General features: G+C 36.9%; 2 protein-coding genes across 2 annotated transcripts; one reads left to right on the forward strand and one right to left on the reverse strand.

The window, feature by feature from the left end:
* Positions 1-1,510: 1,510 nt before the first annotated feature.
* Positions 1,511-3,316, reverse strand: LOC112588488 (piggyBac transposable element-derived protein 4-like). The gene has a single exon (XM_025298654.1). The coding sequence runs from the start codon at positions 3,314-3,316 to the stop codon at positions 1,511-1,513; it is 1,806 nt and encodes a 601-aa protein (XP_025154439.1).
* A 7,791-nt stretch (positions 3,317-11,107) lies between these two features.
* On the forward strand, positions 11,108-12,166 carry LOC112588489 (histone-lysine N-methyltransferase SETMAR-like). The gene is made up of 2 exons (XM_025298655.1): positions 11,108-11,456; positions 11,589-12,166. The coding sequence occupies exons 1-2, from the start codon at positions 11,108-11,110 to the stop codon at positions 12,164-12,166; spliced, it is 927 nt and encodes a 308-aa protein (XP_025154440.1).
* Positions 12,167-14,605: the final 2,439 nt, after the last annotated feature.

Below are 14,605 nucleotides of genomic sequence, written 5' to 3' on the forward strand. Positions count from 1 at the left end.
ATTATATCTACAATACCCTCACTGTATTATAGCCAGTTGTAACAATAAAAGTTTACAAATAATAGGAGGAAATTGTACTGATCACTGGCGATGTATTTTCTTCGATGGTAACAAACTTCACGTATACGATAGTTTACCCGGATGTACATATAGAAATTGGCAAGTAAAGAAAAACAATATATTCACTTACGTTATCCTAAACTAAGTGAAAATGACAATTTTTGAAAAAGTACAAGAACAACCTGATTATACATGTTGTGGAATGTACGCAGCGGCTTTTGCTACCACTATAGCTTTAGAAGGAAACCCCTGTAATGAAAAATATACTAATAACGTTGAAAGTATGAGAGAACATTTTGTAAAAATTCTAGAAAATAATAAATTGATACCATTTCTAAAACAATAAATATTTACAATAAAATTTATATTCATAAAAGATGTGCGAAAGAGTAAAGAATATAAAATAAACTCATTTGAAAAAGGCATCATATACCGAGTGTTTCAGACCACCCGGGTCACCCGATTTTTTCGTTAACGCGACATTTTAGAGAAAAATAGAAAATAAAAAATAAAAGATTGGGTGACCCGGATGGTCTGAAACACCTGGTATATAAAAAATATGTTGAATAAAACCTGTCTCCAAGAGACATCACGCCTACATCAAAGGTGTGTCGAATAAAATCTGTCTCCAAGAGACATCACACCTACGTCAAAGGTGTGTCGAATAAAATCTGTCTCCAAGAGACATCACGCCTATATCAAAGATGTGTCGAATGAAACTAAGGTTTCTGACCCGGGAATTCTCGATGTCGATTTCCCGAGAAATTCGTCAAATTTAATCCCGGGAAAAAATCAGTCGAGAAATCGAGAAATTTTTGGAAAAACGTAATAAATAGATAATTAACGCGCAAACGGTGACTACATTTGCTTTGGCGCTCAGTGTTTTAAGCATCATTTCATTTTTATTGTTTATCAAATATTAAATAAGAAGAAATGATGCTTACGCTTATGTTGGTCGATGCTCGTCTAGTCCAGTCTACGCATCTTTTCTCCGTCTGCCGCGCGGTAATACCTTCAATCGGTCTCAATTTCGCGTTTGTACGCGCCGCGTCGGGCAGTCCGAGCGCAGTTTTGAGCGCTCACGTGCACGGACGCGCACAAACGCGGCAACGCTTGGATTGTAAACGCTACTGACGCTACGCTCACACATACTTCAGTCTTACGTTGTTGTTCGTAGAAGGTAGCGGGAAGGCACAATGCGGCTGTATTGATATGATATTGTCTCGTGCATTAGTGACTCAGGGTAAGATATTTTTATTTTATGAATTTAATTACTAATAATTAGTTTTTTCCAATAAAGTCTTTGTGATTTAACACTAGATTTACGGATGTTGATTATATACCTATTTTTACTGAAGTGAGCCAATTTGACTCATACAAGAAAATTGAAGTTTTTTGCAAAGAAAATAGTTCCAAATCAATTTAAATGAAATGTTTATTATCAAAAAATTCATGGAAAACATTTTTTACATATAAACTCTGTTTTTGAAACACATTTTCCGCAAACATTTCTATTACATTTAGCACAATGGTTTCTACATCTGTTTCTTTTGCATGATTGTTGAACTTGACAATTCTTCCGTGCGTCAGTAGCATGAATTTCTGTCATTGGAATGGAAGTGTTCTCGACTTCTTCTCTATATTTACTTCTTAGCTCTTCAGCCAATTGGAAAATAAAATCTTTTCGTGAAATATTTACTTGAGTCGTCTCTTTATACAGAATCCAAGCATTGATAGCTGCTAAATCTAAAATGTTGTAGAAAACTTGTAGAGGCCATCTGCGTGAACTTGCTTTAACGCTATATTTTCGGGCCATTTGGTCAAGTACATCAACGCCATACTTGGTGCTATTATAATAGGTTACTGTTTCTGGAACAAGTTTTTTATTTTTTTCAATTGTTATATTTTTATGTTTTGTACTTAGTAGTAAAACTTTTTTATTAGGCTTGCTTTTATAAATGGTCAGGGTACAATTCTCAGATCTATACAGTTTTGTAGAAAACTGTGTCATTTTATCTTTCTTGGCTTTCGCAATTTTAGGTAATTCTTTTCGGTTTGCACGTATAGTGCCAACCAAAGTAGTTTTCTTTGCAAGTAACTTTTTTGCAAGTGAAATGCTAGTAAAAAAATTATCTGTGGTAATATTTCGTCCACAGCCTAAATATGGCTCTGCAAGCTTAGTTACTACAAATTCGCTCAAGGGAATGTTTGATCCTCGGGTTTCATCCTTGCCCAAGTACGGAAAACCGTTTACAAGATATTTGCTTCTAACATCGGATGCCAGCCAAAATTTGATGCCGAATTTATCCGGCTTATTCGGCATGTACTGCGTAAATCGGCATCTAGCTTTAATAGGGAATAATTGCTCATCGATCGTTATGTTTGCGTCAGGTTTGTAACAAGCCTGACTATTCTCTATAAATTTTTCCCATATTTTTGAAATCAAGGCAAATTTGTCTGTCTTCAGTCTTTCACTGCGTTCATTTTTTTTATCAAAACGTATGAACCGAAGTATGTCTATAAATTTATCTCTAGACATTGTCTGGGCGAAAAAAGCCGGACCCCACTTCGCAGACCACAAATATGAACACTTCAAATTTTTTGCCTCATATGCTCCTCTAGCAAATAAAATTGCTACAAAGGCCCACAATTGTGATTTTGTAACCGTCCATTCCTTATTATTCAAAACTTGACGAGCTTCGAGTTCGGTACATGATTTTATATACGCCATCATACCTTCGTCAATTATCAAATTGAATGCGCTACTTGCCGAACCAAGCATAATATGCCTTTTAGCATAGGCAGTTGGACCAGAAACGTCTTTGAATATGGTATAAATCGGTGATCTACCTACGTTTCTGCCTTCGTTCAATGTTTCCCATAAAGTCCCATCAGCAGCTTTTTCGGCTGAAATTTCTTTATCAGAAGATGTATCGATAGCGTCTAAATCATTTTCAGTTTCAGAATCAGAAATAACTCTAGCTCTTTTTTTACTAGGAGCTGTGTAACGAAAAATTTCATCTTCGCTTTCGGTTTCAGAATCAGAAACAACCCTGGCTCTTTTTTTGTTAGGAGCTATATAACAAAGATCTTCATCTTCACTGCTTGAAGATTCAATTTTATTGACTTCCTCCTCTAATTCAATTTCGTTATCACATTGGTCTATATCAATTGCATCCGATTCATTATCTGATTGGTCTTTCTTTATTTTGATTAGTTTTTCCAACAAAAGACAATTTTTCTGATATTTTCCCATAATAGAAACCCTAGATAACCAGATAAAATAAATATCAATTGTAATACCTTTTACAAATAAATTACAAAATTACCTTTGTGGATTAAATTTTTCTGGCAAAAAATGAATTTTATAAAATTATAAATTATATATTACTTCACTGCACTGCTCACACGCGATGTATAAATCGAAATGATGACAGAAGTGGGTAATAATGTAGCGGAATAGCGAAAACAAGTGACAATGGCTCCCACATACACACAAATATTGTATGTGAGGAATGCCAAATGAGAAGAGAAACAAATCACGTGCGACTTGACTGTTGCCCAGGCCTGATAGGACCAATAAATTTCATGTTATGCGATTAACTGTTAAACCATTCTATGAGTCAAATTGGCTCACAACCGTGAAAATAGGTATACCACATTCGATAATGCGAAATGAAGGGGTCTGCGGGGAAGAGGAATGAACGTTTACATATATTTCATTACTTAACTAAAAACCAACGTATGTTTTTAAAAAGTAATATTAAAGTTTTATATATATATAGTGATCAAATTTTTAATGAGTCAAATTGGCTCGGTCCGTAAATCTAGTGTTAAAGAGCAGTAGCTTTACTACTAATTTTCTTTTCAGTTGAACAATTATACTATGGAAAGATCCACTTCGAAAGTTTGGAAATACTTTAAAAAAAACAAAGATGTGTCGCACGCACAATGTTTAAAGTGTCCAAAACAAATATCGTGTAAAGGCTCGAACACGAGCGGTCTAGTTAGACACCTTGAACATATTCATAAAATTAACTTGAAATGCAACGAATCTGAAGCTTCTAGTTCTGAGCCGGAATTCAAAAAAACGAAATTATCCGTTAATCAACAAACCCTTCAGTTAACACAAAAGAAGTCTTTAGGTGAAATTGTTTCCCGCTTAGCAGCTAAGGATGGACTATCTATAACAGCAATAACTAGAAGCGAATTCATACGCGAGTCTCTGATACAAAAAGGATATAGGCTGCCTAAAAATGAAACTGATGTCGTTAGTATTATATTAGATTATTATGAAATAAAAAAAAACGAAATGATTGCACATTTTTAAAATTTATATGAATCCGGAGCACGTTTAAGTTTAACTATTGATGAATGGACAAGTCTCCGAAACCCTAGATATTTTAATATTTGCGTTCATTATATAGATTCTATAATTTGGGACTAGTGTACATCCCCGCCAAGTGTGGAGCAACTGAAACGTGAGAAATTGTTGAAACTCGTTTACAAGAATTCGAATTAAAGTTTGAACATCATATTGTTGCTATCACTAGCGATGGACCGAACGTTATGAAGAAATTTGGTCGCGAAAGCCCGTGTGAAATGATACTTTGCTTAAATCACGCCATATATTTATCAGTTTTAGATGCTTTTAGCAAAAAATTGAAAAGGCTAAGACTAGCAACAACATGCGTAGTTCAGAAGATTCGAAATTAGAAACTAGTTCTTCTAGTGAAGATAACGAATGCGATAACGTCGATAATGATGACAACGCGGGCGTCATACGAAGTATCGAGGCGCCGTACTCCTTACAATACGAGGGTGGTCCGATAAGTACTTAGCCTACAAAAGAAAAACGAAAATTTTGGAAAAGTGGCGATTTATTTCTCAACATAGTCTCCTTTTAGCTCGATACACTTGACCCAGCGATGCTCCAACTTCTTTAACCCGTCTGAAAAATATGTTTTCTCGAGGTCTGCAAAGTAGGCCTCCGTGGCGGCGATGACCTCCTCATTCGACTCAAATTTCTGCCCGGCGAATGACTTTTTCAAGTTTGGAAACAAAAAGAAGTCGCACGGGGCCAAATCTGGAGAATACGGTGGATGGGGCAGCAGTTCGTAGCTCCATTCGACCAATTTGATCGTGGCGAGGACGGAGGTGTGAGCCGGTGCGTTGTCATGGTGGAAGAGCACTTTTTTCTTCGCCAAATGGGGCCGTTTTTTCTGCAATTCGGCGTCGAATCGGCCCAATAATTCGGCATAGTACAGCCCTGTGACCGTTTTGCCCTTCTCCAGGTAGTCGATGTAGATCATACCTTGTGAATCCCAGAAAACGGTGGCCATCACCTTTCCGGCCGATAGGACAGTTCCTTCTTCGGAGTACGTTCACCGGGTGAAGTCCACTGTTTCGACTGTTCCTTGGTCTCTGGTGTGTACCAGTGGATCCATGTTTCGTCGACGGTCACGAAACGACGCAGAAACTCCTTCGGATTGCGCTTAAACAGCGTCAAACATTGCTCTGAAGTGGTCTCACGGTTGCGCTTGTTGTCCGGAGTGAGCAAACGCGGCACCCATCGCGTCGACAGCTTTCTCATGCCCAAAATTTCATGCAGGATATGACCCACGCGGTCTTTTGAGATGCCTACTGTCTCAGCTATCTCGCGCACCTTCAATCGGCGGTCTGCCAATACGAGATCGTGGATTTTTGTCATGTTATCCTCCGTGGTAGCCGTTTTCGGGGCACCTGGGCGTGGCTTATCAAAAACCGACGTGCGACCACGTTGAAACTCGTTAAACCAATTTTTGACGGTCACCATCGAAGGAGAAGAGTCACCGTACACAGCATCCAAGCGCTCTTTGATTTCGCTGCGCGATTTCCCTTCCAAAAACAAGAATCGAATCACCGACCGATATTGCTCTTTTTCCATTTTTCTAAAATCCGTGGACACGCCCGCTTCCACACGCGGTCAAAACAAAACTACGAGTCCGATTCGGCTGAAATTTCGACAGTAGCCGTCTACGAGAATGTACTATACGATAGTAAATTTCTCTTGCGATAGTGGCGCCATCGGGCGGTGAGGCTAAGTACTTATCGGACCGCCCTCGTATACTAACGATAATATAAATATTGTACTTAAAGAAACGCGTTTGTTGGTAAAATTGTTTAGGAAAAGTTCACTAAAAAATATTATTTTGCAAAAATATGTAAAAGCTGAATTTGGAGAAGAACTAAATTTGTTACTTGACGTTAAAACAAGATGGAATTCCATGTTATGTATGATTGAACGATTTCTAAAACTAAAAAGTGCCATTAAATAAGCTTTAATTGATCTCAATATGTCTTCTAAATGGAACGAAAATAACGTCAGTATATTAGAAATACTATTCAAAATCTTAGAGCTCATAAAATTATCTGTTGAAGCGCTCAGCAGAAAAGATGCCACTATTTGAACATCAGAGGCAATAATAGATATTTTGTTGAAACAATTAAACTCAATGAACTTCGATTTGGCTAAAACATTTTTAAAATCACTTAAAATTAGGTTAAACGAACGAAGAAATTTGCATCTCGTATCTTTACTAAAGTTTTTACACAATGCTGATTCATTTTATCTAAAGAAAAGTGATTTTTTTATTTCAAATTGCAGCAAACCAATACTAATTAATTATACTGAACAACTTTACCATAGATTATTCCTAACTTCAGAATCTTGAGACCAAAGTGTACAAAATGAAACTGAAATTAACGAATCTGATGATGATGCAACTATTTCATTTGAATTGCAGTTACAAGCCATTAAAGCAGTAGGAGAGAATGATAACTATAGACAATCGCAGCAAAAAAATATAACTAAAAACGTTATCAAGAAAGAGTTTCAGTTGTATGAATTTACAGGAAAACGTACTCCTAACTTAGAAGCTATTTATAATGGATTATTAACCGTAAAACCCACTTCGACTGAAAATGAAAGGGTTTTCTCGATAATAGGGAATATAGTTACTAAAATAAAAAACAAATTGTCTGATAAAACCATTAACGCGCTTGTATTCCTAAATGCCTACTTTAATAATAATTAATATTATTTTTTCATATTGCCTGTGACTTGTACGCTATGATTATTTTAATTTTATTGTCGTTGATGTTTGATAACACTGTATCAGTTATATCGGTTAATATAACATTAATTAAATAACATGTTACTATGTGCAATTAAAATTAATTTTATTTTTGTTAAGATGACAATAAAATACCGACTGATTGATGCAACAGGAGACTGATTTATGTTATATTTATGTGAAAATATAGGCGAAATAATTGCATAATGTCAAATTATCAACAATAAAATTGATTTAAACAATTAATATGTATCTCAATTTATCACTTTCTTTGAATTTATCGTTTTTTGACAGATTTTTTATATTCTCGATTTCCCGGGAATTTCCGGGAACAGACACACGAGAATTCTCGAGCCCCGAGAAATTAAAAAGGTCGAGAAATCAGAAACCATAAATATAATAAAATCTGTCTTCAAGAGACATCATACTTACGTCGAAGGTGTGTCGAATAAAATCTTTCTCCAAAATACATTATATCATATCTCTAAGAGATATATATTAATATTTAATTATTTATTATTTATTAAATTATTATTATTATTGTTTATTTAATTATGTTTTATTATTTATTTATTTATTTCTTATATAAATATATATATATTTATTTATTTTTATATTTACACATACACATATATTTACGCGCACGCGCACACACACACACATACACATACACATGAAGTGTAAATCCGACTAGGCAACCTCCACGTGGTACATTTTGGGTAACGCTAATGCCGGCGGCCTGGGAAAAAATGGTTACATAATGTCTGACGATAGAATATTTCGAATACTTGAGAAGAAGGAAATAGAAAATTCCTCGTGTATATATAGAATAGGTTAATTAATCAATGTTAGCACTGAGAAATAGCATCAACCCAAAATGGCAACATATAAATCATGCTTGATATTTATAAACGTCAGTACTAAAATGTTTTTCGGATGGCTGAGTACGAATTTGAGGTGAAAATATGAAAATTTTTATTTTTATTTTTTATTTTTTATTATTTTTATTATTATTTTTATTATTATTATTTATTATTATTATTATTATTATTTTATTTTTTATTTTTTATTATAATATTTTTATTTTTTGGCACCATTTTGAATCTGCCATTTTAAATTGCCATATTTTGACCTCAAATTCTTATTCAATAATCTCAGAAACCTTAGATCAATCAAGATTATCAATTTTTGCAGAAATTGGATCAGGCAATAAAAAAATTAACGATGTGCGCATTAGATAAAGTGCATCAGATAATCGTCTCCCGAGTTGGTGCGGAGTCCTTCATAGCCTTTCAGATTTTTTAAATTGAAGAACTGAAATATTCATAAAACCATGATGTATGCGTTACCAAAGCCAGATTTTCAAATTCCAAAAATCAGATTAAGATACATAAAATTTATGATTTATGTTCTTGTTTCCCGTGTGGGGTTTCTAGTCCTCCATCGGGCGCTTCCCCAGGTGGCGGATTGGGGAATGTCCGTCAACTTGTTGAAGGGTACCAGGGAAATTAAAAATATCTGGGGTGGACCAAAACTGGCAAACATTCTCATTACGGACAATGGAAAAAACAATAACAGAATCGAGTACCCCAGGTGGCAGCCCAGGAGACATCCTGGAAAATCTACCCTCCATGGAGGCAGGCCCCAAAGGTTCTGGGGGGAGGGGGGGGGCAACCATTGTTTTGTGTGAAGAGCAAAGAGAAGAAGGCAAAAGATGATTCTGTTCCGCACGCAATTGCAACCGAAACGAAATCTCCAAACTGTGGACAAAAAGCGCTAGCCTCATGTCTTAACAGGTAGTGTTCCTCTTCAATTAGCGATTTTATATCATCATGTAAAAGCGTCACAACTGAAGCTCTACCCTCAACTCTTAAGGAGATGACAAGAGATAAAACAACAACAATGTCAGCTGAGACAATGGACAAGTGGATAGAGGTAACAAATAAGAAAAGACAGCAAAATAGTCCAGAAGATCAGGCCAGAATATATAAGCAAACCAAGCTAAATAGTTATTGGTTAGGAGCCCCAGTAAATATATACAACAAATTTTGTGTCCTAGATACCGAAGAGCAGCAGACGAAGAATACAGTTCCTTTGGATGGATCACCAAAGCCTCCGCCAATATATGTTGATCGTGTGAGCAACATCCAGCCTCTCACGGATCTCCTAAATAAGCTAAGGATGAGTACTTGATCAAAGTCCTAAGAAACGAGGAGGTTAAAATCCAACCCAAAACCTCGCAAGCCTATACTATTATCATAAAAAATCTTCAAGAAAAAGGCACGAAGTTCCATACATAAATTGAAACAGAAAAGGAGCTTTCGAGTGGTGCTAAAAAATATACATCCATCGACAGACGCTAATGATATTAAAACAGCAATCGAAGAACTGGGACACCAGGTAACGAATGTGTGGAACATAAAAAATAGAGTAACTAAAAAACCTTTACCCATGTATTATATAGATCTAAAACCAAGTCTCGAAAACAAACACATGTATAAAACGAAATATCTCCTAAACTGTAGTACAACTTTCGAAGCGCCGAGACCTAAGAGGTTGATACCTCAGTGTGCAACGTACCAAAGATATAGCCATACTAGAGGATTTTGTTTCCGTAAACCAAGGTGCGTGAAATGCGCCGGGGATCATACCACGGTCCACTGTCCGTGAAAGGGACGATGTACTATGTAATGGAAATCATCCGGCCAATTATAAAGGATGCTCTGTATACAAAGAATTACAAAAAGCCAGCACTTAGGACAAGGAATATACCGGTTACTCAAACGAATACTAATTCAAGAAAATCTTACGCTGATGCAGCTGGTGTAAAGAGTAACCCGGAAAATCTAAATTTAAAACAAGTACATCGCTCTGAACGAGAAATGAATTCTCAAACTGTTAACAATCTAAAAGACATAGGTGAATTAATTCAAACATTAATAAGTCAAATGAAGGCCACCAATGATTTGTTGGCTAAATTAACGACCAAACTATCTGAAATTCAAGTACCTTAAATTGGCCATCTGGAATGCCAATGGGCTCCCACACCATGGTGAGGAACTTAAAGTGTTCCTCAATATTCATAACATTGACATCATATTGGTGTCTGAAACTCACTTCACCGACAAAAGCTACATTAAAACCCCCAACTACAGTATCTACAATACAAACCACCCCGACGGGAAAGCTCATGGGGGATCAGCAGTAATCATAAATAACAAAATAAAACACCATCAAACTACCTCACATCGGGAAGAACAGATTTAGGCCACCAGCGTTATAATAAGTGATCAAAATGGTCCCATCATTACAACGGCTTTGTACAGCCCGCTGAAACACTTGATTAAAGAGAAATACTACAGCGATTTTTTCAAGTCCTTGGGAAACCGTTTTATTGCGGAAGGTAACTTCAACACCAAGCATGTATTTTGGGGCTCTTAAATCACGCTGCCCAGGGGGCGCGAACTATTCAGGGCTATTGAAACGATGGGATTGAATGTAGCGTCCCCTGGTCAGTCAACATATTGGCCTACGGATAAACTTAAAATACCTAACCTAATAGATTTCTGCGTAACTAGGGGCATCTCGGTAAATTACTTTGAATGCAAGGTTTGTTTTGAGCTGTCCTCTGACCATTCTCCGATGTTAGTTACTCTATAAAGTGAAATACTATCCAGACCTAAGTGCATGCTACATAATAGTAGGACCGACTGGCACCTCTTCCGTGAGAAGATAGAAACTTCACTTAACATCAAGATACGAGGGTTGCCTTTTATATTTCGGGAATAGACGATCCAGGTGCTGCCATCTGACAACCGACGTCCTTAACGTAAAGTTCGACTTTTTGTCAATATACTTACTCAGAACGTTTTGATGTCCATGCGCCATTTGTGTTGTTTATAGTGACATGAAAAATTGATGTCGGCCAAGAAATGGAATTAAGTCGTGAACATTTCCGTGCGATTATTTTTTACAACTTTCGACGTGGATTATCTCAACAACAGTGCATCGATGAACTTAATTCGACTTTTGGCGATGAAGCACCATCAAAAACCACTATATATCGATGGTATACGGAATTCAATCGTGGCCGTAGTTCGCTTAGTGATGAATTTCGTGAAGGTCGTCCAAAATCGGTTGTTGTTCCAGAAAACATTGATGCTGTGCGTGAAGTGATATTGCAAGATCGTCATGTGACTTATCGTGAGATTGAGGCATCCTTGGGCATTAGTGGGACCAGCATACATTCAATATTGCATGAACATTTGGCTGTCAAAAAAAGTTGTTCGCGTTGGATCCCACATAATTTAACAATCGTTCAAAAAAAGGCTCGTGTCGATTGGTCGAAAGAAATGCTCAAGAAATACGATTGCGGTGCTTCAAAAACTCTATGAGTCTATGATATCGTAACAGGTGACGAATCATGGATCTATGCGTATGAGCCCGAAAGTAAACAGCAGTCGACTGTATGGGTTTTTCAAGATGAGCCAAATCTAACAAAAATTGTTCGCGCACGAAGCACTTCGAAGCAAATGGTCGCCTGTTTTTTCGGAAAAGCCGGACATGTGGCAACTGTACCATTAGTGCAATGTCAGACGGCCAATTCTGAATGGTACACAACCATTTGTTTGTCAGAAGTCTTCGGAAAAATAAGGGAAACCAACCGCCGAAGATGCATCATTCTCCACCAGGACAATGCGAGCTCTCACATATCGGCTCAAACAAGAGACTTTTTGAGAACTGAAAAAGTCGAATTGATAGGTCATCCGCCGTACAGCCCTGATTTGGCACCCAATGACTTCTTTCTATTCCCGCAAATCAAAAATAAATTACGAGGTCAACGTTTTTCGACGCCTGAAGAAGCGGTTGATGCGTTCAAAATGCATGTTTTGGAGGTACCTCAATCGGAGTGGAAAAAGTGCTTCGAAAATTGGTTCAAGCGCATGCAAAAGTGTATTGATCTTCATGGAGAATATTTTGAAAAACAATAAACCCATACGATGATTAATTTCCTTTTTTTGTTCTCTATTCCCGAAATATAAAAGGCAACCCTCGTACCGTTAAAAACGACTGAAGACGTAGAATACGCGGTGGAAATATTTAACTCCACGATCCAAAAGGCTGCATGGGATTCCACCCCAATGCATCAGACTAGAGACAGCAAATTGACCTTCTCAAAGACAATATTTACCAAAGTAACGGAAAAAAGAAGTTTTAGAAAACAATGGCAACAAACCCGCTGCCCTTTTATTAAAACTCGATTAAGTCGCTCCATTAAAGAGCTTAAAAGATTATTAAACGAAGAGCGGAATTTCAATGTGCAGAAATATTTGCAGCAACTTGACGTCACCTCAGTAAGCAATTATTCCCTATGGAAAGCTACTAAAAAGTTAAAACAACCTAAAAAGTCATCTCCTCCACTTAGACGCGGCGATGGAAGCTGGGCTCGTAGCAATATCGAAAAATCCAATGTTTTCGCGGATTATTTGCAAAGAATATTCTCCCCCCATCCCTACGTGGGAGATGCAAGACATGAAAGTATGGTTATGGAATCAATAAATACTCAAAACACTGTAGAAGGACGCATAAAGGGAATCACGAAATCAGAAGTGGTGAGAGCTATTAAAAAACTCAAAAGCAAAAAGGCTCCCGGGTACGACCTTATTACTGGGAGAATATTAAAAGAATTGCCAGATGTTGGCTTTATTTATCTCACTCAGATCTACAATGTAGTTTTGCGAAGCAATATTATCCCGATACAATAGAAAGTAACCCAAATAAAGATGATACTTAAACCTGATAAAACCCCTGAAGAAGTCAGGTCCTATAGACCGATTAGTTTGTTGCCTATAGCCGCGAAGGTGCTTGAATCCTTACTGATTGGTAGATTGATGCCTGATATTGACGAAAAGGGGCTGATCCTAAATCACCAATTCGGTTTCAGAAATAAACATGGGGCAATAGATCAAGTCCATAGACTTGTAGATAAAATCCATCAATCAATGAAGAAAAAGGAATATTGTTCTGCTGTTTTCCTGGATGTGGCCCAAGCCTTCGACAAGGTCTGGCACGCTGGGCTGCTATACAAAATAAAGAATAACCTATCAAATTATTATCATATTCTTAAATCATATCTAACCGATAAACACTATTTAGTCAACTATGATGAAGCCATGCCAAAACTCTACCCAATTCAAGCAGGAGTACCTCAGGGCAGTGTCTTAGGCCCGTTACTTTATTTACTGTTCACATCGGATTTAGCTACCAGCCACAATGTGATAACGGGAACTTTTGCTGATGATACCGCGATTCTGGCTTCACACACGGATTCAGTTGTTGCCACTGATACTCTTCAAATAGGACTGAACAAAATATCATCATGGATGGATAATTGGCGAATCAAAGCAAATTAAATAAAATTAATACATATCACATTTACAACCAGACAAAACACTTGCCCGCCAGTCAAAATTAACAATGTTGAGGTACCACAAGCAGAATATGTGAGATACCTAGGTATACCGGTCTATCGAGGTAGATACCTAGGTATCTACCTCGATAGACGCCTAATATGGAAGAAACACATTTTCACTAAGAGGAAGCAGCTAGGATTACAGCTACGTAAAATGTATTGGATGCTGGACCCAAAGTCTAAATTAAATTTTAACAATAAACTACTTTTATATAAAGTCATACTGAAGCCCATTTGGTCTTACGGGATACAATTATGGGGCACTGCGTCTCACTCAAACATAGAGATAATACAGAGATTTCAATCTAAAACGCTACGAATACTAACTAATGCTCCGTGGTATATAAAAAATGAAATCATACACAATGATTTAAGAATGCCTACAGTTAAGGAGGAAATTTCAACAAGAATTAAGTTGTATAATGAGAGAATAACAAATCACCCAAACGAATTGGCTAACCAATTAATGACCGCGAAACTAACTGCGCGAAGACTAAAAAAGAAAATTCCCACAGACTTACTAGCTAACAATTAACAAATTATGTTAAGCATTATTGGAAATGAGTCAGTGGACTCATTTCGAGCACGTCTTTATATGACAAATCATTTTCTAAATGTCTCAACTGAGATAGATTAAAAATTTGACTTAGGAGTTATAAAAAAAAAAAAATGTTCTTGCTTGCTACTATACCAGGACCCATATTCAGAACATGTTAGTGCGCTGTTAACTAATCAGAAGGCATATTGCGTGGCTTTTCATTGGTTAACAGCGCGTTGACATAGTTACAAGCGTGTTCTGAATATGGGCCCAGTGGTGCGATTCTATAACTCATTATTGGAGTTAACGAGTTTCAGAATCGCATTACTGGTCTGTAAATATGAAACCGGAATTTGCCCATAGATGGCCCTTCTTTTTTTTTTTGGTCACGCAGGGGAAATCCATCATGGATACCTCCGC

This window comes from Harpegnathos saltator, unplaced genomic scaffold, assembly GCF_003227715.2.
Source record: "Harpegnathos saltator strain DR-91 unplaced genomic scaffold, Hsal_v8.6 scaffold229, whole genome shotgun sequence".
Taxonomy (NCBI): domain Eukaryota; kingdom Metazoa; phylum Arthropoda; class Insecta; order Hymenoptera; family Formicidae; genus Harpegnathos; species Harpegnathos saltator.

What these genes read in the sequence shown, in the direction of transcription:
- LOC112588488 (XM_025298654.1), bottom strand. Translation starts at nt 3,316, where the DNA reads ATGGGAAAATATCAGAAAAATTGTCTTTTGTTGGAAAAACTAATCAAA.
- LOC112588489 (XM_025298655.1), top strand. Translation starts at nt 11,108, where the DNA reads ATGGAATTAAGTCGTGAACATTTCCGTGCGATTATTTTTTACAACTTT. An exon ending in ACATTTGGCTGTCAAAAAAA is followed by an intron (nt 11,457 to 11,588) that starts GTTGTTCGCGTT and finishes ATATCGTAACAG; the next exon opens with GTGACGAATCATGGATCTAT.